The sequence below is a fragment of the Fusarium flagelliforme genome (genome assembly GCF_020744385.1).
Source record: "Fusarium flagelliforme strain FIESC 12 MPI-CAGE-AA-0113 chromosome Unknown B0J16scaffold_5, whole genome shotgun sequence".
Lineage (NCBI taxonomy): Eukaryota > Fungi > Ascomycota > Sordariomycetes > Hypocreales > Nectriaceae > Fusarium > Fusarium flagelliforme.
Window position 1 is genome coordinate 1504047 of NW_025763507.1, and position 26305 is coordinate 1530351.

The 26305-nt window shown below is 49.7% G+C and overlaps 7 protein-coding genes across 7 annotated transcripts; 3 read left to right on the forward strand and 4 right to left on the reverse strand.

The window, feature by feature from the left end:
- Positions 1-3805: 3805 nt before the first annotated feature.
- B0J16DRAFT_356610 (fungal-specific transcription factor domain-containing protein) lies at positions 3806-7088 on the forward strand (the record flags this gene model as incomplete). Its single annotated transcript, XM_046129481.1, has 2 exons — positions 3806-4869; positions 4928-7088. 2 exons carry the CDS (start codon positions 3806-3808, stop codon positions 7086-7088), a joined length of 3225 nt encoding a protein of 1074 aa, XP_045981203.1.
- Positions 7089-7507: 419 nt separating this feature from the next.
- B0J16DRAFT_344450 (KRI1-like family-domain-containing protein) lies at positions 7508-9811 on the reverse strand. Its single transcript, XM_046128175.1, has one exon. It carries the CDS (start codon positions 9650-9652, stop codon positions 7676-7678), a length of 1977 nt encoding a protein of 658 aa, XP_045981204.1. The 5' UTR covers positions 9653-9811; the 3' UTR covers positions 7508-7675.
- A 221-nt stretch (positions 9812-10032) lies between these two features.
- B0J16DRAFT_289086 (ras family-domain-containing protein) lies at positions 10033-11581 on the forward strand. The gene is made up of 3 exons (XM_046124208.1): positions 10033-10399; positions 10461-10524; positions 10581-11581. Exons 1-3 carry the CDS (start codon positions 10322-10324, stop codon positions 11144-11146), a joined length of 708 nt encoding a protein of 235 aa, XP_045981205.1. The 5' UTR covers positions 10033-10321; the 3' UTR covers positions 11147-11581.
- Positions 11582-12169: 588 nt separating this feature from the next.
- B0J16DRAFT_153313 (uncharacterized protein) lies at positions 12170-15412 on the forward strand. The gene is made up of 5 exons (XM_046122088.1): positions 12170-12352; positions 12410-12519; positions 12574-12899; positions 12955-13312; positions 13369-15412. Exons 1-5 carry the CDS (start codon positions 12312-12314, stop codon positions 15216-15218), a joined length of 2685 nt encoding a protein of 894 aa, XP_045981206.1. The 5' UTR covers positions 12170-12311; the 3' UTR covers positions 15219-15412.
- Positions 15413-15804: 392 nt separating this feature from the next.
- Positions 15805-19905, reverse strand: B0J16DRAFT_306806 (kinase-like domain-containing protein). Its single transcript, XM_046124811.1, has 5 exons — positions 19347-19905; positions 19031-19217; positions 16467-18900; positions 16212-16413; positions 15805-16161 (listed from the first exon to the last, which is right to left on the reverse strand). Exons 1-5 carry the CDS (start codon positions 19424-19426, stop codon positions 16122-16124), a joined length of 2943 nt encoding a protein of 980 aa, XP_045981207.1. The 5' UTR covers positions 19427-19905; the 3' UTR covers positions 15805-16121.
- A 709-nt stretch (positions 19906-20614) lies between these two features.
- Positions 20615-21842, reverse strand: B0J16DRAFT_153339 (uncharacterized protein). Its single transcript, XM_046122089.1, has one exon. The coding sequence runs from the start codon at positions 21673-21675 to the stop codon at positions 20722-20724; it is 954 nt and encodes a 317-aa protein (XP_045981208.1). The 5' UTR covers positions 21676-21842; the 3' UTR covers positions 20615-20721.
- Positions 21843-23666: 1824 nt separating this feature from the next.
- Positions 23667-26063, reverse strand: B0J16DRAFT_344459 (Alpha/Beta hydrolase protein). The gene is made up of 5 exons (XM_046128176.1): positions 25650-26063; positions 25342-25598; positions 25201-25279; positions 24404-25147; positions 23667-24161 (listed from the first exon to the last, which is right to left on the reverse strand). Exons 1-5 carry the CDS (start codon positions 25774-25776, stop codon positions 24112-24114), a joined length of 1257 nt encoding a protein of 418 aa, XP_045981209.1. The 5' UTR covers positions 25777-26063; the 3' UTR covers positions 23667-24111.
- Between the last annotated feature and the right edge of the window lie 242 nt (positions 26064-26305).

Here is a 26305-nt window from a genome sequence, read left to right on the forward strand (position 1 = left end):
CATAGCACCCAATGGCTGGGCAGTAAACTAAGGCCGCACAGAGGCATAGCTTATATTGTCCTGTTTGGGAATGTATTCTCCCAGCTGTCAGGTTAGTGACATTGAAGCGGCTCCTTGTAGGGCTTAGGCGAGTTCAAGTGCGTGCAAGGAGCGCGCGTTTGGGATAATGACCTAATTTCCTTGATATTCGTTTATTTATTCATCAATCCCACTCCGCACACGTATCTTTAATCTTTATCCCACTCATCTATCCATACCTAACCTAACCTATCCTATCCCCTCCCACACACCCTTGTACCTTGACTTAGCCTACTGTATCCGTACAAGTCGCAGTTTCTCATCTCCTCCTGGCCTACATCAAGATGTAGTGCGGCGCAAACACACAAGCAGAAGAGCACAGGTAACATAGCAGCGTTGCGGGCGGAACATGGTATCGTTACGCCCGTCGAGGCATAGAGAAAGGACAGAATGATTCATAGAATAAGGAACAGAGGGGAGGAGAAAGAGAGAGAGAAAGAAAAGAAAAAGAAAAAAACACCGGGCCGAGAAGACATAAACAACCCATGCGACGTTGTATGGATATAATACTCTACATATGCCATGATATGCATGCATGTGCGAATACTGTAGGTACGCTATAGAAGTGAAAGTGAGAACTGTATCCGTACTACAAATATAAAATGGGACGCGATGATGGATGGTGAGGTTCGAGACCGGATCGTCAGTTCCAAGTTACAGCACGATAACCATGCAAACTAGTTAGTTATATAATGATGATATCCGTATCTCTCAGGCGATATCGTGACGAGCTGGAACAACTCGTCTCCATCCAGCCCTAACGTTTGGGGGGATCCATGCCGTGATCCATGATCCATCTTAATTACACTAACTACTCTGTACTGTACTCAGCATCGCGAGACTGAGAGGTGAGGAACTTTTGGCCCAGCAAGGGATCCATGTATGTGTGTGTTGAAGTCTAGTGTCCGTGCAGAAGGAGAGAGGAGAACCGTTACTTGTCTCGCGATTTTTACTTTTCACTTGTAACGGTCAAGGTATGGGGATATGTGATGTGCTATTTCCAGATGCAGGTTGGCGGCTAATGAGAGACATGTCGCCTCATTTATCAAGGAATTGGAACCATAGGTAGATATGTAAGTTACTGTATATGCTCAGATAGATACTTTCAGGTAGAGTATGTATCAAGGCGACAGACAATAACAATGCCTTTGCTTTCTGCCCAATTCCCCTATTGCTTACAGTGGTCCATGTAACATAATGACACCTCGATATTTGGGCTGTAAAGTCTAACCTGCTCTACAGTACCTTCAACCGTCCTCGGAAGTTACCGTCAGTTCGACATGGGTGGTGGTAGTTGGAGGACGTCCATCCTTGCTATAAACAACGAGATACCCCGTGGTCGACTCAAGTGGTGATTCCAAAGCAACTAAGACTGCAGATCATCTGCACTGGACCGCCAGATGAAGGAACGTATTTCCCGATAGGCATCGCCGACCCTGCAAGGGGGTATCGTATTGAAAAGAAAGAGGACAACTGTGGTTGTAACTGCTATAAGAAAGAAACTGCAGATAGATAGACAGATAGACTGGGGAGAACGCCCCAGTACGTATACATAATAATGATAACCTAATACGAACTGCCACGGTAGTCGCAAGATTAGACCCTGGTAGAGCCCGGCATTTCTCGACTAGTTTCATGCACTCGCATCTGCAGCAAGATCTCTCTCGAGCTGAGGCGGCCTCTTGGTTGTCCAGGCAGGCTTGGGCATCATAGACAGACCCAACTATCGTCCAGGCCACGCCCTGTTTTGCTGCGCTGCCCCAAAAAGGCCCGGGCCCGGGGCCCTTGGCAAAGCCAGAACCAGAACCAAGACTGAACTGTCACCTTTCCAGGGTCCCCTGGCCTGCCCGCGTTAGCCTTTCTGTATCCTGCCGCGCCTTGTCTCAGTGAACCCTGACAAGGTGACACCAATCCTAACGCGGGAGTCCCGTTGCTGAACCTTTTCAGTGCGTACGAGGAAGATCATGATGCGACGCGATGGTAGCCGTGCGATGCTATGATGATCCGGATTCCCGTGGGATATCAGCTCAACAGTGGGAAACTTGGACCAACCTAGAGGTCATCACACGTCAATAATCTTAGCAATGCCTCTTTTCTCTTACAAGGAGATGCTTGAGTCTCGTTTCCCCCGGTCGCATTCTAGTTGCAGTTGCAGTGCATGTTCATATGAACATCATAATAATATGCCAACAAAAGTGTATCCGTATCCATCAGGCCTTTAATCAAGTCACCGACTCAGCTCGCTCTTAGGTTCCTTTAGCCTTGTAGGGATGTTCCGCGTCCATGGAGTGCAGTGCTGTGCCGTTTGAGGTACGGGGGTCCCTTGATGAGCGGAGGTTCCTCCTTTGGTAATTGCTTTGCTCTGCTCTGCTCTGCTGTGTTATCTTGTGCTTGTGATGTTCCTTCCTCTTTGCTTTACCCGAGTATGATTAAAATACTGCACCTACCTAGGTACCTATCATAGGGAAGGAGGGGAGAAGGAACGGTGTACCTACCTATTGGAAGGAGCAAGGAGATGAAGATTCGTTTATCTCAATCCAATCCCAACAGTAAAAATTGATGATTTATTTGTCTTATACAACATCAAGCTCAATGAGGGTTACATCGATACAAGGATCAATGCAGTACGTATGTATGAACAGTACAGTTTATTACTATTCAGAGATATCCTTGGGCAATCGTTTATTACACAATGACATGGACTCATCAACCACATCACGTCACCCCTACAACTGTTGTGAAGTTCCTACCTGTATCCGTAGGTAGGGGACTCTCTAGTTGGTACCTTCCATAGTACAGCACGGCTGGTTTTGATATCCATCCATTGTTAGCTAACTTATTAGCTGCTAGACATCCATGGAAGAGAGACCAAAAAGGCGACAGCCCCAATGCAATCCAATCCAGTCGAGACTTGGTTAAAGCCAACCTCCATGCCTAGGTCGAGTACCAAAGACGCCTACCTACATTGGATGTTAGTTGTTGTAGGTATCCCTCTACCCCACAGCCACACCCCTGGGCCGTGCGCTACAACCTACTTACCTACTAGGTACCTATCGTGATCACTAGGTGCTCTCGATTTTCTACGTAAGTAGGTAGGTACTAGGTAGGTACCTAGGTAGGTACTTAACGACAAAAGGTAAACGGTCCCCACACCACACTCCTGGATGTTGAACCCCCAGTTTCCACGACTCAATCATTTTCCTTCCGCTCAGCCTCCGATTCTTCTTCTCTCTTCACTTTCAAAATAACTACGACCGTCCAATTCGCAACTACCCGAACGGGCGACCACTCGTCCTCGCGAAACGTCAAGCCACGGCCTGAGTCAACACCCATTGCATCACCTTAACCTTCGTGACGGTTCCAAACTCTCTCCCGCCAACTCCTTCGCCCCAGCTGGGGCGCCGACTGTCCCCAGCTCCAGTGCGGGGAGCCACTGACTACATACGTACCCGTTACTTCTCCATAAACTCCCCGGACGACTTCGGGTCACCTCAGTTCAACGCTCTTGCGCCGCAGCAGCAACGTTTTAAGCTGCACAACAGCGGTACATGCTAACGTCCTTGAAACCTTTATTTTTTTTCAGTCGGACTCTATTCGCAACCCACCAACCCGTGCCTGTTCTAGACGTTCTGCACCACCATCGTCACGGTCCGATAGATTTGTTTCCCATCGCCAAATTCTCGGCCTCGGAAGGCTCCGCGTCACAACTCTTGTCTCTAGCAGAGCCATGTCCGGTCGTGCCGTTTTGAAACCTCAACATGCCCAGCCATCCTTCGATTCCGGACACCAACTCTATCGCGACGTTCCTGGATTGCACCCTGCGCCTTCTCCCTCTCACGGCGCCTTGATGGATACCTCGCATTTCGACGATTTTTCCTTTTCTTATCAAGGTCTTCCCGACCAATCCTCTCTCGTTCCTCTCGCAGATCATACCCACGCTTCGCAGTCCCCTACCGCGTTTTCTCAGCATCAAGCCATGTCCGGCCTTCCGCACGCTGGTCTACCGTTTGGCGCTCTCCCTCCCGGTAACCGAAGTCAGAGCATGGAAGGTTCTGAAGCTATCCCAGATCGGATCTCCCCCGCATCCAACGCCCTCGAGGATGCTACCACCGATGAGTTCGGCCTGGCTTCCCGTAACCGTGCAGATGGAACAGATCTGGGCGGTAAACCCAAGGAAGATAGAGCCGATGCCACGCCTGCATGGAGCGAACTTAAGACGAAGGCCGGTAAAGAAAGAAAACGCCTCCCGCTCGCTTGCATTGCATGTCGCCGAAAGAAGATCCGGTGTTCGGGCGAGAAACCCGCTTGTAAGCATTGTTTACGTTCACGAATCCCGTGTGTCTACAAGGTTACGACTCGGAAGGCTGCGCCTCGAACAGATTACATGGCTATGCTTGACAAACGATTGAAGCGTATGGAAGAACGCATTATCAAAGTCATACCCAAGTCAGATCAGGAGGTTGCGTCATCGGTAACTCGTGCTGTGGTGAAACCGGCTATACCAGGAACTGTGCCTTCGAATAAGACAACTAAAAAACGTGGTGCTGAGGAAGCGTTCGGGCCTGATCTGGAGGCTTGGGCGAAGGCGCCCTCGAAGCCCAAAATTGACGGGGACGACAGGCCAAGCAGCTTACAAGTGCAGGAAGCCGAAGAGAACAAATTGCAACATGAGGGAACCGATGCACTTCCATCCAAGGAGATACAAGAACATCTCGCTGAAGTTTTCTTCGATAATATATACGGCCAATCTTACCATCTTCTACACAAACCAAGCTACATGCGAAAGCTGAAGTGAGTTCGTTTAGTTTTTAGCCTCTGTCCACCACTGACTTATTCCTTCTTTTCACAGAAATGGCACACTGCCCCCAGTGCTCGTTCTTACAGTGTGTGCTGTAGCAGCTCGTTTTACTTCAAACCCTCTGGTTAGTTCCTCAGGGCCAGAGTTCTTGCGCGGGGAAGAATGGGCATCGCATGCTCGTGATATCTGCACCAGGCGCTACGAATGGCCAAATCTCACAATCTTGACATGCCTTCTCATTCTCGGCCTGCACGAGTTTGGAACATGTCAGGGCGGCCGGAGTTGGGCGCTGGGTGGGCAAGCCATCCGGATGGCCTTTGCTCTCCAGTTGCACAAAGATTTGGAATACGACCCTTCAGGTCGCAGTGGTGCTAAGAAACAACTGAGCTTTATTGACCGGGAGATCAGACGGCGCATTATGTGGGCTTGTTTTCTTATGGATCGCTTCAACTCCTCCGGAACAGATCGACCCATGTTCATACGGGAAGATACTATTCAAATTCCACTACCGGTCAAAGAGAAATACTTCCAGTTCGACATGCCTGCGCCTACGGAGATGTTAGACGGGCAGGTGCCTCATCCAGCATCTCCCAACGATGGGCAGCTTGCCGATGCACGAGAGAATATGGGAGTAGCAGCCTATCTGGTCAGGGCCATTGCCTTGTGGGGACGCATCATAACCTACCTGAGCCAGGGAGGAAAGGATCTAGACCCAAATCCAATGTGGGAGGATGAGTCCCAATACATCAAGCATCTCAACGATGTTGTCAACCTTGAAGCTAGTCTGCCCTTAACACTCCGATACTCTACGGAAAACCTTGAAGTTCACAAGACAGAGAACACGGCAAGCCAATTTCTCTTCATGCATATCTGCCTACAACACAACATTCTCTTCGTGAGCCGGGCTGCTATGTCGGCACGAAAGCAGCAGGGTGTACACGACGATTTCTTTTCTGAAGCAAGCAAGAGAACGTTCAATGCGGCCAATCGAATATCAGAGCTCCTACGAGAGGCTGAGCAGTCGCGATGTTTTGTCTCCGCCCCGTTTGCAGGCTACTGTGCGTTTTCCTCAACAACAGTCCATATTCTGGGCATCATTTCCCGCAATCCCTCTATGAAACCCACTGCTGAGGCCAATTTGACCACTAATGTCAAATATCTTCACAAAATGAAGAAGTATTGGGGCATGTTTCACTGGATGGTGGAAAATGTTCGCACGCAGTATCGAAATGCTCTGGACGCTGTGCGAGCTGGCGCAAATGTCAACGAGCGCGCTACGCAGTCGTCTTTCCTTCAATATGGAGACTGGTTTAACCGCTACCCGAACGGTCTTTCTGACGCCGAATTTATGGATCCTGCTACTCACAAGCGAAAAGATTCAGGAGCGGACGGTGTTCTCGAAGCTAAGCCCGAGCTACAATCAGTAGAGGAGTACTTCTCCACGCTCCCAACACCACAAAGTGTTGAGAACAAGGATAATATCCGCGCAGCAGCACCGAAGCGAAAGCAGGGTAACAAGAAACAAACGGGTATACCAGCACAGCCTGGCCAACCTATCGATCCTTTACAGGGTGCAGACACCGATGTTGCATCTGTAGGGGGTCAAGAACGCCGTTTCTCGGGTGCTTTAGGTTTACAAACTGCCAGTGCTGCTGGCTTCAACCCCCTTGCAGTATCTAACCCGCAGAACCAAGCGTTCAGCACTGCAATGTCACCCATGAGCCCTGCCAACATGACTGCCTTTTCCCACCACGGGCACACGCCGACCTTCTTCCCGCCTGAGTTACTGGCTATGAACTTTGGGCAGGGCTCGAATGGAAACATTGACCCTCTAGATCGCCAGCTTGTTTTTGGAGGATACTCGATGGATGTTGGCACCGGCATGAGCCACGGCCACGATATGATGGGTGGCATCGACTGGGATACGGTTGCTTCGGGTGCTCAACCGGAGGAAGACATGCAAGGTCGTCGGTCTAACGTGAAGCCAAACATGAATGCACAAGGAGCTGGCATGGCCGATGGGGCAGGGTTATCTGGACCTGAGGCATCTTCCGCATGGTTCATGCCTTTCAACATGGAGCCTCCAGAGATGGGCCAAGAACCCGGCTTCAACATGGGAGGTATCGACCCATTCACCGGAGTGTTCGGTGCCGGAGGAAGCGGTCTGGCAACACCGAATGCAATGGGCGGGCTACAACAACAGGGCCCTTAAAGAGGACTTGTCTGGCAGATTAACCCGAATGATGCCATGTTCTCGGAGGTCTTCTCGCTCAAGAACCTAAAGTCGAAAGGTACTGATGTGTGATGCGACAATCAGCAATAACTTGGTCGGGCATTATATCACTGAGTGTCATGGATCATGAGGAAATTTTTCTTCACTTCTTGGTGCTATGTTGTTTCTTTATTTTTATTTAAGTCGGGGGGCTATAGTAGGGTACGGCTTGGATGTGGTCGGATACTGGCGAAGAGGCACATTGAAGTTCGCAAAGCGATTATTGTTGGACATGTCATCTTACCATCAGGACGGAAAGTTGTGTTTTCAGCACTTGAGATACCATCATACCCGTCAGCTCATTTGTAGATGAGCTGACATTCGTTTATCATGAGATCAGATAATTCAAATTCAAAAATTCAAGATTCAATTGCATTAACTCAGGTTTAACATGAACGATTATGCTTTTGTAATGTACCTGATTATAAAGAAACCATACCTAGATATACAACATTGAACGCCTGGTTTTCTTTTTCAACTATGTTAGCGCAGTGGTATCTCGCTCAAAACCTCCCAGGAGAATTCTTCTACTCTTCCGTTGCTACAGCGGCTGAAGCATTCTTCTTGCCCTTGGACCTCTTTCGCTTCTTCTTTCTCTCGCCCACATCACCAACGACGTTATCCTCCTCCTGGCCATTATCCTTCTTCTCCTTTCTCTGTCTGTCACCCTTGGGCTGGATGACAGCGCCGCTGGCCTCATCATCGGCAGTGGCCAAACGCTCGAAGCCATACGTAGGGCCCTCGCGCTCGAATTCCCTGCCAAAGATGTCGCGACGCCACTGTCTTAGACGGGCCTTCTTTCCAAGACGCTTTTTGTCTTTGCGCTTCTTTTCTTGATCGCGGAAGGTGGCAAGCTTCTTGAGACCAGCGTAGTCGTTGAGTGCAGCGTCAGAAGGAGCCAGTAGGATATCCCGTGCAGTCATGCCAAAGGATTGAGGAGAGGTTTCGCGATAGCGGAAGGGTGCGTGGGAGGGCTTCTTGAGAAGAGCATGGTCAGAGAGTTCAAGTTTGGAGTCAACGAGAGCCTCAATCTTGGCACGCTCCTGACGAGCCTGCTTCTGAGATTCTTTGCGAGCCTTCTTGTGATCTGTCTTGCGCTTCTTGGAAGGTCGACCTTCTTCGTCCTCACCGTCCTCATCCTCTTCGGCGGCATCTTCCTCGACATCGCTGAGGGCAACGCTTGGCTTCTCTTCCTCATCCTCGAAGTCCGGAATGATGTCCTTGATGTCGATATCGTCATCCCACTTCGGCTTCTTGGGCTTTGACTTCTTTCCGCTATCCTCTCCCTCTTGATCCGATACAGGGGCATCGTCTTCTTGAGCATAGTAATCATCACCAAATCGTTTCTTCATCTCATCTTCCCATTTGTCGTCCTCCCATGCATCGTCGAGGAACTTGATCCAGTCCTCGTCAGTAAGATCTTTGCCTGCGTTGCCAGCTGTGCGCTTGATCTTGCGCAATTTCTCCTGAGCTTCATCAAGCTTGAGCTTCTTTAGACGAGCCTTCTCTTCTCGCCTCTCCTTTTTCTCAGCCTCTTTGCGCTCGCGTTCAAGCTCACGCTGACGCTTACGTCCAGTCTTCTCCTCTCGCCTGACTGACTTGGCTGCGGCAACATCTCGAGCATAAGATCGAAGGAATTCATTGCTTCGCTCTGGGTCCTCGAATCGCAGGTTATATGCCTGTTCAAATTGATCGGCGCGATCGTCATCATCCTCTCCTTCGTCTGACTCGAATGCTTTCCAGTTGGAACCATCTGGCGGGACCCACGCGCGTGCACTCATGAAATTTGACAAGAAAGTCTCGGGGTTCTTATCGGCGTTGGCAACATCGACTTCGGTGACAGTCAGGGCCGCCTTTCGAGAGGGATGGACACCGTTCGAGTCCACCTTTGCGGATGCCTTTCGCTTCATAAAACCACCATCCTCGTCATCGGAGTCGTCCTCGGCGGCGGCATGCATTTCAGCCACGATGGACTTCTTGAGAGCGTCTTGTTCTTGGTTGTAGGTCATGGGAACATCTCCGTCATCATCTGCATCGTCGGCACCCGTATCGCCCCGCAAGTACTTCTCTCGGTGGTAATCCTTCAAGTATACTGGCTTTTCCTTCTTGTCCTTGTCGGCCACTGTCGCGGAAGGGTCGTCGGGTTTGTAAAATGTGACGTCTTTGTCGTAGACTTTAGGGTCCTTGTTGCGGATAGCTTGGAGAGTCGCAGAGATTTGAGCATCGAGATCCTCTGTGGCGAGAAACCCATCCTCGTCTTCCTCTTCGTCGGATGAGGAAGACTCGCCGTCATCGTCCTCAGGCTGTTTTCCGGTCTTCTTGAACTTCTCCTCCAACCTTTGACGCTCTTCTCGCTTCTTGTTGTGCTCGAAGCGACGCGCAAAGTCTTCGTTGACCTTGAAATCAGGCGCAGTAATAGCGGCCCCTCCATCTTCTGATTCGGAGTCGCTATCATCGAGGAGGTTCCGTTTGGAATTTTTGGGTTCCTCTGCGGCTTTCGCCATGATGCTTTGATGAGTTCAAAGGCAAGTTATTGGAGTAAAAGGGAAACTCGCGTAGCGGTAGGGGGGGAAGACAAAAGTGTCCAACAAGACAGTATTAAGTAGGCTATTCTATCTTCTTCAAAAAGACGAAGACCCAATGAGAGCTTGCTTGCGCTTTCCTCAACTTTTTTTTTCTGCCGGTTTGAAAATTTGGCGGGGAGACGGAACTCGGCCATATATTGAGCCGAAGGATGTCCAGCTGCTCTTCATGCCGCTAACAAGGAAGGGTCCACTCTTTTCTTAGCAGCTTCGGGTGGCCGCTACATGTGGCTTCGTCATCAGGGAAGCTAGCCAACCAACGCCACTGAAAGCACAGCACCTAGGTACCTAGGTAGAGACGCAAGAAACCACCTGGAACCCACCGCTACCGCTTCCGCTACAATGGACTTCACCTCAACCTATTCCATGTACTGTAATTCTGCTTAGTTCACTGACGTCGCGTCTTTACCTCCTCCACTCCAGGCAACTTTCATCAAGCCTACTTCGTAGCTCTTGACATACCTCTCCTTCCAAGAACTTCCAAGTATCTCGTGTCCGTCCTGGGCGACGATATCACCGTTTCGTTTGTCTGCTCAGGCCTTGGCAAACAATCCATCAACTTTAACCTCATCTCCGAGCGATCCCGCGACCATGGCCGATTCTGCCAACGCCCCCAAGCCAAGCAGCAGCGTCAAGTTGGTGCTTCTCGGTGAAGCTGCCGTCGGAAAGGTACGTTTGTTGCGCCTCTTTTATGCGATTTTTCGTCAACATACTAATTGAGTTGCAATAGTCGTCTCTCGTGTTGCGCTTCGTTAATAACGACTTTCAAGAAAACAAGGAGCCTACTATTGGTGGTATGTATCCTCTTGGCTTTCCCTTAGTATATCATCATTGACAAGGGCATCAACAGCTGCTTTCTTGACCCAGAAATGCAATCTCCCGACAAGGACAATCAAGTTTGAGATTTGGGATACCGCCGGTCAAGAACGATTTGCCTCCCTGGCTCCCATGTACTATCGAAATGCTCAGGCCGCTCTAGTCGTCTACGATCTCACCAAGCCCACGTCCCTCATCAAAGCTAAGCACTGGGTCGCTGAGCTACAGCGACAGGCTTCTCCCGGTATCGTTATCGCATTGGTAGGCAACAAATTGGATCTTACAGGCGATTCTTCCGGTGCCGCAGATGGCGAGGAAGGGGATGAGGGTGATGACTCTGGCGATGCCCGCAAAGTACCTACAGAAGAGGCGCAGGCATACGCGGAGGAGGAGAGTTTACTTTTCTTCGAAACCAGTGCCAAGAGCGGACATAATGTTACTGAGGTATTCACTGCCATCGCGAACGCGATACCTGAGACATCGTTGAAGAGCGCGAGGGGAGCTGGCGCATCAAATGCTGCTAGCCGGGGAGGAGAAGAGCAAAGAGTGAATCTTGGAGGTCCCAAGGACGTTGGCGCTAAGGACAGCTGCGCTTGCTAGACAAACTTGAATGGAGACCTGCATTGTTGGTGGGAGGATGAAGTGGGAGGTACAGATGACGAATTGTTTTCGTAATGTACGTAATTCTGCCCTTTTCCTGCGAGTCGGTTGCTTGGGAACGATGCCGAAGAGAGCATCTGGGAGTTGATTATGTGTTTTTGCTTGTTACTACCTAGCAATGTTTTGTTGCGGCTCGAATGGGCAATTGGCTGTTACGTCCAAATCTCTCATGATAGCAACATTGTGTGACTGCTGTGAATAAATATGGGGCATATTCCGTACGCAGCGAGACATGGACCAAAATATGTGTCTCTTTATCTATGTAAGAAGCAACCAATGTCATCTACAATTGTAGGAATCCCATCGTTGCTAGTGATTGTCTAAATGCATGTACGGATATGCTGGCTCTTAATGGAACTTTATGCCATACAATCGGGTTTATGGGCCACGTGACTTTTCAAGGTTCCTCGGTTGATTATTGGATGGTGCATGATAGGTATGCTATGCTGCCTAGGTACCTAGGTAGGAAAAGTTGCTTTGAGGCTCGTCAGGGTATCAGATATATTGACAGCCGAGAAAATAAGAGATGAAATGGCATGGTCACTTCATTCGGGCTTAGGTCGATAGATGGGCCATTATGCTAATTAATTGATCTGTACTAAAGATACCTAGGTACCTTCTTCTACGACCTTTAGGTAGTACCTAGAGACTTTGCACTTTGGTCCCACTCTTTCTTTTTTTTCTCACGATTGCCAGTGCCAGTTGCTGTTATGTTAGCGTTTGCGTCAGAAGCAAAGCAAAGCAAAGCAGACCAGGTTGGGGTTTTTTTTCCTTTATTCTACTCAATCATTCTTTTCTTTTCTTTCTGCTTGGAAGGTTGAGTCAAAAGAGTGAATGTCTGCATTAGTACAGTATTTCATCACTTCTATAGTTCATTCTTTCTCATACCTACCTCCACACGTGTCGCCAATTGAACGCAGCAGTGACTGTGTCTCTGTTGCACCAGGCACTACCAAAAATCGATCGGCCCTGCTGCATCCAACTTCCTTCTCATCTTTCTCTTCTCTTCTTTTTTCCTTCCTACCCGCGCAAAACCTTCTCATGACGCTTCCTCGGTTGTCTTAGGCTTTGCCCTTAATTTTGAGGCTGTTATCGAGATTTCGCAATGGCGTCAACAATCACAGAAGCTCAGGCGGAGCTGATTCGGTTTGTTACACGAGCATAATCGAGCGCGCCAGCAACCAAACTGACATGTTCTCATAGATCTCTCTCCCCCGACGAGATTCCCATCAAGTTGCGATGCGCGATCTGTAGTAAGCTTGCAGTGAATGCCTTTCGTCTTCCCTGTTGCGAGCAGGCGATCTGTGAATCATGTACGCGACCTTTTGAAAAGTTTCCCACGCAGGAATGTCACTAATTGCGCCAAGGTCAATCCAATTTACCCGTATCATGTCCTGTCTGCGAACACTCGCCCTTGTCCGCCGAAGATTGCAATCCGAACAAATCGTTGCGGACTACAATAAGAGTGTTCTTGCGCACTGCAGAAAAGAAGCGCGAAGCGAGCCGACCGAAGGAAGCCAAAGACTCGGAGCCTGCAACGCCCGTCGAAGCAACGAAACATACCCTCACAGCTATCGAAACACATGTGGCCGAGATATCTTCAGAACAGAACTCGGGGGTGGACGCGACACCAGGCCAAGTCGATGGCACCGATAACGTTGATGAAGGTCCTCTTGCTCAGTCCTCTGTTCAGGTACTTATAAATCACTGGTATATATGTCAAAAGTCGTGCTTCTAACAAATTGTAGGTCAATCCTCATGACGACACTCCTGCCCCCGAGGGCCCCGAACATGACGAGACAGGTGATATTCAAAACGCGGCTACGGGAGACAGTGCAGAGGAGGCAGGCGTTGAGAATCCTGATGGGGAGGCTCCAACGAAGCAGGATGTCGTAAGAGACGCAAACGGCGAAGGCGAAGGAGACGACGACCAACAAGGAGACGATGATAACGAGGGGATCCAAGAAAAGCCTGACTCGGAATCCACGAACGGCAACTTTCCAAATGGCAGTTTCTCCGGCTCCAATGATTTCAACCAGATGCAGATGATGATGGCTATGCAGAACGGTATGGCGCCGAGCTCCTTCGGCGGCTTCCCCATGATGGGTAAGTTGTGATAACATGTACTTGGCTGGATGACAAGGATACTAACTTGCTTAAAGGTATGCCGGGCATGGGCATGGACCCGATGACGATGCAGAGCATGTACATGAACGGTGGCTTTCAAGGCATGGGCATGAACGGCATGGGTGGCTTTGGGGGTGGATTTGGCCAAGGCTCCAATAATAACTGGAACGGTTCTCAATCGTGGAATTTCGACCAGAATAATTACAATCAAAATGGCCCTGGTGTGGCAACAGGTGATTTTGGAGGCTTTAACTCAGGATTCCAGACAGGATACAATCAAGGTAATTATGGTCAATTCAGTGACTATCGTCGCAACAATTTCGGACGTGGTCGAGGCCGGGGCCGTGGTTACTATGGAAGCTACGGCCGTGGAGGTTACCAATTCGGAGGTAACACCCATTATCAGGATCAAGGTCAATTCTCTCAGTACGGATCCGGTCAGGATGGCCAGAACAGTATCGATCAGGATGGCCAGCAAGTGGATGAAAATGGCCAGCCTATTCAAGGGGACGGTACTGAAGGGGGTGATGAGACAAAGATTCCCAGTGCTGGGCAAGCTGATGGATCCGGTGAGGCTACAGGCAATGAGGCGTCTGGCGACGCTTCCTCCATAACACCTAACGTGGGAACTGGTGCTTCCGTTGTTCGTCCAGCTCCAGCTCCAGATGTTCCGTTTAATGCACCTACGGGCCCCAAAGCTATGAGACAAGGTCTTCCTAACACAAGTCTTCATCATCTTCGAGCACGTGGTTATCAGGTGGGAAGTGAAGCTCCGCCCGGTAAGCTGACTCCTTCAGCAAAGGACAGCCCAGCCGAGCGAGGCCGGTCCAGGAGTAACTCTTTGGCCCCAAGCCGTGCTGGTACAGATGTTCACGAGAAAGATAAGGATCGCGAGTCCCAGCGTGAGCATAGCAAAGACCGATCTCGCGATCATGACAAACGCGATAGAGCATCTGATGACCGCGACCATGATCAAAACCATACGGGATCAGCGTCTCGAACTGTCAGCAGGAGTCGTAGTCGGAGCAGGGGGCATAGAAGCTCTCGACGACGTAGACGTTACCGCTCAGAGTCCGTCCAGGATGATGGTTACGATGACGATTCCCGACGCAAGAAGCATCGAAGCCGACGTCATCACGTGGACGACGAAGAGTCCTCTCGTTCCAAGGACAAGGACAAGGACGAAAGATATACTGATCGAAACCGCTCCACGTCACCGACAGAGTCCAAACGATCCAGCCACCGCAGCCGCCGTGATAGAGACTCGGATAAGCGAAAGGATCGAGAGAGGGACAAAGACGACCATCGTAGTGATGATCGCAAGAAATCCAGCCATCGCTCCTCGTATCGGGACAGGGACTATGATCGCGAGCGTCGTCGAGATAAGGACAGAGACCGTAGCGACAAAGACCGTAAAGACCGTAAAGATCGACATCGGGATAGGGACCGACGCGATCGCGACCGGGAAAAGGACAGGGGCCGTGAAAGTCATCGAGAGCGCGACTCGAAATACAGCAGCAAACACCAATCGACCGATGCCGGAGCTGCTTCCAACGAAAAAGACATGAAGCCTGCCTCTGGCACTCGCAGCAACGAAGCAAAGCCCAGCTCACTTGGCCGAACCGAGAGCTCAAGCAAAGATCCTCACACCCTCGAACGTGAAGCTCGCGATCGTGAGCGTCTGCTGAAAGAAGCGCAACGCATTGCAGGCATGACAGGTTGGAAGCGTAATCGTGGCGATGATGGCGTCGACACGGGCTCACGCAAAGGACGCCGAACCGCATCTTCAACGTCAGCTCGTCGAAGTGAGGTCATCAACGGCGGTGACGAGGAGGAAAGAATGCGAAGACTTGAAGCAGAAAGAGAAGGCGATCGCTGGGGCTAGAATTCCCAGCGCTCCCTGAAGAAGGTTTTCAAATCACGACGGAGATAAGGACATGCTCGGTTCTCGCTACTCCCCCCTTTTTTTCTCTCTCTCTCACTTTACTGCTTGTTCCGTAACTTTGCGAGACGGACGTAGGCTTTCTTTTCATCGCTATCAGGTGTTGGTGGTTAACGCTTACCATATGGCACTAGGTACGAGTAACAAAAAAACAAGGGAAAAGGCGGTTGCATTCAAAAATCATACATATCTATTTATCGGTATACCAGCTTGGGTACTGCTGAGAAGCAGGAACGAGGCAGAAAAACATGCATTGGAACAAAAGACAGGCGGGTGCTTGCTTTTATGTTTCCGCAGGCATCATGCGTAGTATTTTTAATCAAGTCTTGAATCAGAAGGCCATTTTTTCCAAAGTCTTGTACCCTCCTAGCCGTGACTTGCACTGAGCATGTGGCATGACATCTAACTCGCGAATACCTAATCTACATAATGACAGCGGACCGCAAAGCGAAGGCGCTTGGAGCAGGGCAGTTCACTGAGCCGTCACTTGAAAGTTGAGAGGGAAGGCGGCCATCAAAGTTGATATATGCGGACATCATCGCAGTACGCTTTCAATTGCTATATCGATTCCTGCTCTGTCTTTGCTGCAGCCCCTAGCCCGCAACGGGGAGAATTTCGCCTATCTGTGGTTCTGTTTAGAATGTGTAGTTCATCAGTTATCATGTATAAAACTCGCATCAAAATATGTCGGCGATTCGGCCATGTCTATCGTCCGCAACGCCATCTCATATGTCCCCGAATTTATCCCTATGCAACATCTAGCTCTCCGTTATTGTTTTCCTCATGTATTGAATCCAGTCGATGCCTGCCCGCCTGCCTGCCAAGTCTTGACCATGCCTAACTTGTCTAATATATACCTTGCGTGCGATATTGAAAAGTGTCATAGCTGGAAATGCGTCAGTAAAGTCTAAGAAATCAGATGTGGGCAGTGCTTACAGTCGAGTGTAGTAGCTACCGAATGATTTCGCGACAAGATCGTCCACAAAATGTTCTGCTTCCTCTGCGCTCAGATGAAGTTGGAATCTTTGCCGCAGAGTGTTTGTAACTTGAGCAATACCAACTGCGAAGCAAGGCATGCTGGAATCGTGTCCCATCATCGTTACTAAATCGATGATGTTATCTGCTGAGCGACGTAAAGCTACAAGAAATGTTAATCATGTCTCCTCGTATAAGTTCGTTGAAACGACTCGCCTTGGAAAGCTTGCTTGCAAAGTCTCTTGTAATCCTCAAAATCGGAGGACGTGGGTCCGCCCAAAACATCAACATACTCATGAGTGAGTTTGAATGGAGCAGCTTCAAAGCCAACTGAGCCGGGCGAGTTAGAAAGCATGAATCCAAAGTCGATATGAATGATATGACCCTCGCTATCTATCAACACATTGCCGTTATGCCGGTCCTTGAGTTGCAATACATAGGAAATGATGCTGTATGCCGCCAGGGATTTCTTGAATGCATTAACCCCGGCACGGAAATCTTTGCTGTCTGGTTTGCCGAAAGCTTTGAGGAAATGATCTCTCAAAGTCGCTATACGACTGCGTGGGTTTTGACCCGACTCGACAGAAGCCAGCGTAAGACTTCGTTTCAGTGAGTGTAGAGACACGCCGCTCGTGATGGTTTCAATGAGACCTGAGGACTCGCCTGTCACCAGGATACGCATACGTTTTACCCAAACGTCAGTACCAGCATCAACCCAAATCTTGTGGCACACGTCGATAAGCTGACAAGCGAACGCCTCTTGTCGAAGATCCGCGCCTGTCTTGACGATAACGCTCACCAGGTCCCAGTTTTTCATCCAACCATAAGGTGAGGATTTGCGAATTCGTTCCTTCTTGGCCTCCCAGGCCTCACCAAAGACGGCCGCACTAGGGTCGTCGCGATCACCACGACGTTGCACACCACCAGTTTTGATATCGTTCTCCATCCGTTCACGGCCTGCGCTGGCATTGAGATTAGGATCGATTTGAGCATCGTCCTCCAAATCAGGGTTGTTTGCGGGGATCGGAGTTGTGCTAGCTTTGGCGATAATGGTGTCGAAAGTTGGGCCTTGTTCATCAACATCAAAGCTCTTTTCTTCGAGACTCTGCATACTAGCGATAATTTTGGCTCTGATGGCAGCCACCTCCTGCTTTGGGCGTTTTCCGCTGGTAGCCTCGAGCTGTGCAAGCATCTGAGACGCTGTTCGCATGTGCGTTGCTAGCGCAGAGAAATCGGGCTGATCAGCGGGTGCGCTTCGCTGTATTGGAAGGGTCATCCTTCGCGAAACAGGTCCTGGGCTATTAGATCTCGATGTTCCTGTGCCAGATGACAGCGGCGTTGTCAAGTCCAAGGTCGAGGTAGACGCTGTAGCTCCGCCTGGGAGACGCTGAGTATTCTGACTTTGTGCAGACTTAGAAGAAACCCTGACTGGTGACTCATCGATACCCTTGAGTAGTGGTGAACTTCCCAGATCGCCGGAGGCGGGCTCAAATACACTATCCAATGCAGGTTCGGGGGCTTTGGCAGTGGGTGAGAGGCGGGGCGAGTCAGAAAGATCAAATATTCGCTTCGCTCGAGATGTGCCACCGAGGAGAGTGTTCAATAGTCGGTGATTCTCGGGCGTATCGGGGTCAAAAGAGAAATCGTCCCTCAAAACTTCCACCATGATCAGATAGGGAACCTTCTCGGCGCTGTTGAGCACTGTCGCTTCGGCGGGGTTCACGCGTACGATGCGATGGTGCCGGCTCTTCCCAGGTGATCCATTGACCAAGGTAGGGGGGCATATGACCGGGATGTCAACCTCAGCTGGCAAATCCTGAGATATCAAGGCCAGCTCTGCCCGAAGGGCACTCATTCGAGCGGGTTTGGGAACCAGCACTAATCGATTTGAGATACCCTCCAAAGCCGTCAAAAATTGGGTTTGCGACCTAAAATAATGCTGTCTCAGGAGTCTCGTTTTTTGCACTGGGGACAAGTCATTAACAGCAAGGATCACCTTAGCATGATGCGAGTGTCTCCTATTAGAGTTATCAGTCGGACGTTGCGTAGGACCTGCTGAAATTGGAGTTGTCGGTCTTGTTGGAGGTTGAGCAGACGGAAGTGGAAGAGAAGATGTGCTGAGTTTGGCTCCTTCCAACGATCTCAGCTCAAGAGCAGACGGCCGAGTGGTGTTTACTGGTGTTTTTGACCTCTGGGGTGGGAGGATGGCAGGCGGCGGTTGTGGACTGCGGGCAGACTTGGGTGAAGAGTCCCTAGATCCTTTAGGGTCCGGCGCACTGAAGGTACGAGTACTGTCTCTGGCGCGTCTCGATCGTGAGTTTCCTGCTGTGACCGTACGTGCCCTTGCCGGCTTGGAGTTCTCCTTCGGTTCCTGTGTGTCATTGTTTACAAGTTGTGGCTTACGAGCCTGGGCAACTGCAAGAGGGCCAGCCCACTGCGGAAACATCGGCAGCGCAACACTGGCAAGTACAAAACTAGAGAGGACGGTGACGGGAAGTACATTCTCGGTTATCCTCTCATGCCGAGCGGTATCGGCAAGCCCAAAGACAATATGCTGGACCTTGTTATATACACGGCGACATGTCTGGAACGAGTCGGATGAAGGATTCGACGATAGATCGTGGAGGTATGTCTGAAACAGCCAGAAAGTCTGCGCATGCGCTTGTCAGCACCGTAATCTTTTGCCATCATTCAATTTCTCAACGTGATTCACATGACGCGGTGGCTCGCGCATTCCATGCCAAAGATTGATTTGAGTTGAGCATCATCATCGCACGTACCAGCAGCGCAGCTGTGACTGATTCTTCGCACAAATCCAACAAAAACTCCTCCAATGCCATTGACTCATTGTGGACACTGATTATGAGGTGGCATAGCTGCGGCAGAAAGAACTCGATGTCCTCGTAGGGAAACTGGCGCAGCTTCTGGCAGAGGACATAATGAATCCCCACGTGGTCGGCGTAGCGGCTGTTGCGACAGGTGGCATTAGCGATTGGCGAAGTCGGAGGCGGCGGAAGAAGCGAGGTGATCGAATAGAGGACACAATTGGTATCGACACTCGGCAGATGTGCGTGCAGGGATTTGTAGAAAACTCACGAGAGGTATGAGACGGGGAGAAAGGGGTTGGAGTTGAAGACGTCGGACTCGAGGAACCTCTGAAGCAGGTCCCACGACATTGGTTTACGCGGGGGAGCGAGCGCCGGTAAGGGACAGCTGGCGGTTCGTCATCTAGGGTTTGCACAAGAACCGAAAAGAACGGGGGAGTGCTCCTAATCTATGGGGGTTAGGAGAGCTGGAAGTTGACGCTGCAGCGAGAGGACGAAATCAAGAGGCCGGGCATTCATATGGATGTAACAAAGTTGGTTGATGTTGACGGAACCGTCCCAGCCCGCCTTCTTCAGCGGACGGATTTACAGGAGTCGCAGCGGGTAACTGTTAACTAATGGAGGCTAGGTTAGTAGGTACTAGTAGTGAGAGGCATCCCTCTTAGAATGAATGGATAATAGTGGATAATTTTAAAGAACAGGCGGTATCACCCAGGCCACTTGGCTTTAGCTCAGGAGCTTTCTGAGAATGTTGGAAGGAAACCGTCCTGGCAGTCGGGTCCAATAAGACAGCTTGTTGGACCCCTGAAGCCGAGCTAAGCCGGGGTGCTAGACTATCATATTGTCCTGGAATTGGACTCGAGGCCGAATGGCCATGGACCCTTTTGGCGACTCGGGGTGCTATCTCCTTCTCCATATTTTCCTCATCGAGATTATCTCATTAATCGGGTTCTCACCAGTTAGTAATCGATACCAGCATATACATTCTATAGTCTACTTGAACACTGCATTATCCTACACTTTTAAAGCTTTGCATAGGGACTCGTCTTTGCGAGGTGCGATTTGTTATTTAGTCCGAAGCAATGGATGCTGACGTCAGTCACTCCTACGTCAGTGGTTGGAAGCTGTAGGGTAACCCTGGTGGAAATCTCCCCCAAAAAAAGGAAATAAACTATGGACGAAATGCTAGTGAAATGAATAGAAAAGTAAACAAAAGGTAACGATCAGCTTCTGAGCAAGTGTTCTCTTATTTGTTGAAAATGTCGCTCTCGTTCTTTAACAGGCCAGAGGCAACTCTTGAAGGATGATAGAAACGTGGTGTGATCATTGACAGAGTGTGAGTTTAGCAGCTCCCCTCTGTGTTTAATTCGAGAAATTACATACAGCTGTTTGATCTGGAAATAGTCGTGCAAAACATCAGAATCAACAGTCATATGGATATACCCTCCCTATAAAATTGTAATCATACACGAAAGCCTAAAATATCACACCAAAAGCCGTGTGACGAACTGTCTTCCGTAGCGCCCAACACCAGCTCGATGCGAGTCCTCCCGAACGCCAACCACTTGATCGTTATTTCTCATGACGCATCCCAAAAACAACAAACTAACAAAATAATCCTTCATGTAGAAACAAGCCCCATTGTATCATGCTGCTTTCTTCTTTCTGCCGCCACGCGTTCTCTTTTTAGGCTCTTCAATCTCCTCATCACTTGAACTATCCTGCTTAGCCTTGGATCTACTGCCCTCCTTCTCATTCTCGACACGACTAACTATGTCGCGTAAGAAATCCCACTGTTCGTCTGTCTCAACAACTTGCTTGAGCATTGGCGCGGTAACTCTCTTTGAGCCCTTCTCCTTGGCTACATCCGCGCTTTTTGTGACAAGCTGTATCATAAAAAGCTCAAGGGCCTTTCCTACAGCAATCGGAGTTTGCTGCGCAACCTTGCCAACTTCCTCGTCGGCCTGCATAATTCGCTTGATCCTGGCTGTGGGGAATTTGGTTCGAACCGGAGATGGGTCGATAGCAGGCGCCGCAGGCGGCGCGGCTTTGCGTGGAGGCATGTTTGTATCGAACGGCGCAGCACCAAATGTGGGAGCTCGTTCCAAGTCACCGGCTGCTATCGGTGGTTTGTAGGATGGGTCGTAAGTGATCGCGTTGTGGTCAGAAGATTGTTCTGGGTACGCTTGGCCGTAGGGTTGTTGTTGTTGACGTGAGTACGAAGACGCAGAACTACGCCCGAACCCGTTACTCGGATGCTGTGGTTGGTCTGACGTAGAATAGACGTAGTGCTCTGGAATAGAAGAATGTCGCGATGGACAGGGTTGATGTTCTGGTCTTGGAGTTCTTGGTTGCGCAAACTCCAGATGATACGCGGAATCGGCTGAGACACGGTTGGTGTTGTCGAAGTGAGGAGAAGGGGGAACGTAGGAAGAGAAGGAAGCAGATCTGGTATAGGTTGGGGACTCTGCTTTATATTCGTACCCTGGCCTAAAGTAAGAGTCGGGTTGTGGATGATGCACTTCTTCCTGGGTGGGACCGTTTGAGTAAAAAGAGGAGAGGTCCGGAGACTTGGGGGCATAGCTGTCGTCGGCAGACATAATAAATTTTTTTGTCTGGGTTGCGGCAGGTTGGGTGTATGGTGGGGCATGCACGCCGAAGCGGCTGGGCTAAAAATTACTAAAGGCCAGTAGGAAGCCAGTAGCAGTAAATAAATGAATGGATTCCTTCCTCTTTGTGGATGTACTTAGATCAACCTTGATAACAGAGTTCAGTGCTGTGTGCTGTGTGTGGATAACACGAAGTGCTTGGCGGCACAGATGAAAGAACAGCGGGGTGATGCTGATACAGTACAAACCCACGTCACAGAACAAGGTAACCCTGAGCGCGAACCTAATGGTGGTTTATGCGATTTGCTGTTGACTGAGTTTGGGCGATGCCTTTGATCGAATCCAAAGACAAAAGAAAGGCAGATAACAACGCTGTAGGTAGTGAAAACCCGGTCGCGAACAATCAACGTGTTGGGTATATCGAGTTGAGTCTTTGTGTTGGCCTGTTGTACTTGTTTGTTGTACTTGTTTTGTTGATCAGTCAAAAAGTACGCAACCATTCAAGTATGGACCAGTGGATTTATTTTGGGAGCCTGGATCCTGGAGCCAAGAGGAACGCAAGAGAAAGGTCTACCTGGGCTAATATATCAGATAGCTCCAATTCTCAAGACTGGTTTGCCAGGAAGGCTACTGTAGCTGAACAAGTGCTAACAAGAGCCGTGCGCTGGACAGGGGAAACAAGGAGTTTTGCTCACGAATCAGCAAGCTCGGGTTCCCGTCCCTTGCCGGTTTGGGAATGACGATGTAATTTGGTTGACGTGATGGTGGCCGGCCTGAAGGGACCACACATGAGTTGATGTGGTGAGGCTCAGAGGCGCAGACAAGGAAGAAACGACAGACAAGAACCTTTACAACTATCGCAAAGAGGTTGGTTGCAGCGCAGTAGGAGGGGACGGGACGGGAACGGAGACGGGCAGGCTATGTAAGACAACCCCTTGCAACTGAGATGCAGGCGGTACAGTAAGCAGCCGGTTGAAACAAGGCTCGGAAGGCGACAATGAATGTGTAAGCGGAATGATCTGGCAGAGTGCTTTAAGCCTCACTCAGTTCAAGCTGCAGCCTGGTATGTAAGTAGCCGTAGAGGTGTAATAACTTCTTAAGGTTGAGTCTCGTCGCGAGATGGGCGTGCTGTGATATGATTTGAAAAAATAAATAAGAAACCGAGAAGAGCACTATGGCAGAAGACGACTTGATACGGTGCTGAATAGAGGTGATAGGATCGCCAAGTATTTGCTGATTGAACTGATTCGTACAATAGCTGAGATCAAGGTGCGTGTAAGTGCAACCTAGATGTGATGATATGGAGTGGTGGAGACCACCAAGATGCAGCGAGTATTCTATCAAGCCTGGCAAGGTATAAATTTCAAGGTACCTAGGTAGGTAGGTAGTAGATACTGCCTAGAGAACTGCCTGCCTAGAGAGGTAGGTAAATAGCCTGGTAATAATCAAGAGGCAACCTGATGGTGAGGGATGTGGTCATGAGTCGCTTTCGCATTGCAAGAGGCGTCAGTAATCGGCAATCGTATTTGACAGAGCAGCGGCAAGTGGCGGGGGAAACGAGGGAATGCCAGCCGTTTATATGCACCGGCATGGAAGGCGGAGGGGTACCTCCTGTACCTACTTACGAGACAGAAGGTACGATACGGAGTACTACTCAGTAGGAAGGTAAGAGAGAGAGAGAGAAGTACTATAGGTTGGCCCTTGTGACTTTACGTCCAAACACCAAATTAGAGATGGCGCCGTCTCAAGTGGAAGCTGATCCCTCGGGCAAGCATGTACAGTACCCGCCCGACTGTACCTACGCACCCGCACCTAGGTACCCGTGCCTTAGGCAGGTACTTAGACGACATGGACAGGTTTGACAGGATGGAATCGACAGGAACGAGTCACTATTACCTTAGCACGTGTGCCCCACACTATAGATGAGCATCATCTTGTTAGCGCCTGCCTTAACGAACTTTATCAATTAATCAATCGCAATTCATTCTTTCAACACCGCGTTCATGTGCCTTCAATTATACCCAGGCCTTTATCTCATCTTAGCTTCAAGACCATGGTGCCCTACCAAAGCTTGTATTCATGCCCTCGACACCTAATCACGCCCACATGCATTTATCGTCAACCTCGACATAAAATGGCTTGAGCTATCTTTGCTCTGTATCAGCCGCACAATACGCCTGCGCGCTGGTGGAGTCCATTCCATCCTTCTTCCTCAAGCAATAGGTGGAAATGTCGCGCTGATTCAGACATCGGAGTAACTGGCATGCCCTGGAAGCCTGTTGCAGATTTAGACGATTCACGCTTCCGTTCTTGTGGTGTTTCGCACCCAACCCAGCCAGTCCCAGTGTCAAGTGACCTCCATATCTATCCCCATACCTATTGGTAGCCTGGAGGTTAGTAGTACCTGGTGGCTTCTTGACAAGTTGTCTAGGTAGCGAACATCTCGCAGGCAGACATACCCGTTCCTTTTCTACTAGGCAAGTTTCACTGCTTCTACATATGCTTCCCACTCGTCCTCTACACATTTGTGATGACACAAGTTGAGCTTTAAACCTCTGAGCAGGCCTGGTGATGACGAAGCCGAGTTGTACGCTAGGGTTCCCGATTCACCAACTGTAGGCTTTGTCCGTGAATTTTTACTTGATCTAATCTGATTATTACACTTTATCACTGTTCGATATGCCCCATTCAAGCATTCTTCTTCTAATTTCTTTGACAGCAGTTCGAAGTCCTTGCAGTCGCTTCTCCTCGGTGCTTGAAAGAAACAATGAGGCTACAGGCCATGCGTGGATACCCCCATCAAATTTCTGTCCTTCAACCTGGACACCGATCTTAGCTTGTCGTTTGAGAAATTCTTCAACGTCTGGCGCGAAAACCTCTTCTTCCCCAAAGATAACAAAATATCCTCGTTCGGGACTAGCCGCTCTCCAGAGCTTGTCGTCGACGCAGTTTCCAGGAGAGGCTGGTTGTTGTTGAATCATGTTCTCTCCTGCGTACTCATGCGCATATTTCCACAAGGTACGTTTGTCCAAGAAGTCGCTTTTGGAGCTGTAGTGCAGCTTTGACATGAGCGTTATCCATGGCGAGATGAGCGTCGCCATTCTGGGCAATGGCAGTTGTGGCGGATCGGGGTCAGCAAGACCACCTCGGACGTCGGCCTTGACCCCTATCTTATCTTGGTTACCAGCCTGAGCGCCCAACTCGAGCAGCAAGCTGAGAATCAATGAGCCACCGGCTGAGTCGCCCGAGACGCAGATCTTTGAGGCGTCCCTGACGACTTCAAGGACATGCTTGTAACCTTCCAGTGTCTCCAGAACCTGTCTTGGGTAGACTTGGTCCGGTACCAAAGTGTATTCGAGGGCAAATATGGCCGGGTTCTTGAACCCTGTCTCAACCAGCAGATGATGCCAGGCCATAAGGAACTCAAGGTAAAAGTAACTCGAACCCATCAGGAATCCCCCACCTTGTAATAGTTAGCGTTACGTGAAGACGAGTTGTGTGATTTCCGCATCCTACCATGGACATAATAAAGAACAAAATCGGGAGGATGCTCTGGATGATGCATAATCCAGGTACCTTTAGTCTCAACATTCCCCTGCCACCGATTAGTCGAACTGCCAGACTCCAGACACCAGAAACCAGAAACAAGAGACATACTCTCCCGATACTATACTCCCGATAGTGGACCGGGGATCTTATATAACCATGACGAAGCATCCGCCATCGAGTGAATGGCAGTGCAACGTGTTTACCAAAAAAGACCCTCCCGACTTTGGCAGGGATGTTGGCAAACGCATATCGCACGCAGCGTATCACGATATCCTCGAACACTGTAGCAGTCTGCGTAAATGCCAATTGTTGACTTGGGTGAGTCAAGTAACGATCTGTGATAAACTCATAAGGTAACCGAACCACTGTGTCATGTGAGTTAGCTTGCAACAGACGCCTGGTAAATGATCACCAACATAGAAATGGCAAAGCCTTGAGAGCCGTGAACAGAGTCAGAAAGAATCCAGCATTCCATATGAGCTGAGGTGCAAGGAAAATGAGAAAGACTGCACAGTCAACGAGAGTTATAGGACCGAGGATCATGGTGAGGAACCCGTCGTTTGGTGGAAGAACTGTGTCATGGAATGCGAGAGTGAATGGCTGATGGGTTTCAATGCACCAGTGAATAATAACCGTGAAAATAATGGAAGTGAGTGAGAAGCTATCAACACTGTGATACCGGTATCCCAATTGGGCTAGGTTTCAGCAGATCTAGGGGTCCCTGACGCGTTCAGGACGGGGGATATCAGATCGATGATGGAGGGGGCTGGTGTGGGTTGGGTTTAACACCTGGAACTGGAAATCATAAGGACGCCTAACTTTGAGAACTGTAAATAACAACGGGCGAATGCTGTTCACATGTGACGATCTTGATTATCAAACCTAAGCATTAGAAAGACGCTCTCCTCCCTTACCCTAAAGACGTATTCAAGAAACAATCATGTTTCGTCGTCTTGCACCAGCTGACATAATCCGGTTGGGGCCAACTTCTCACCGCATGCGCATGATAGCATTAGGAGCGAGTGGGTTTCAAACATCGTTCTGAGTTAACGGAGCTTAATATCCTAGAATC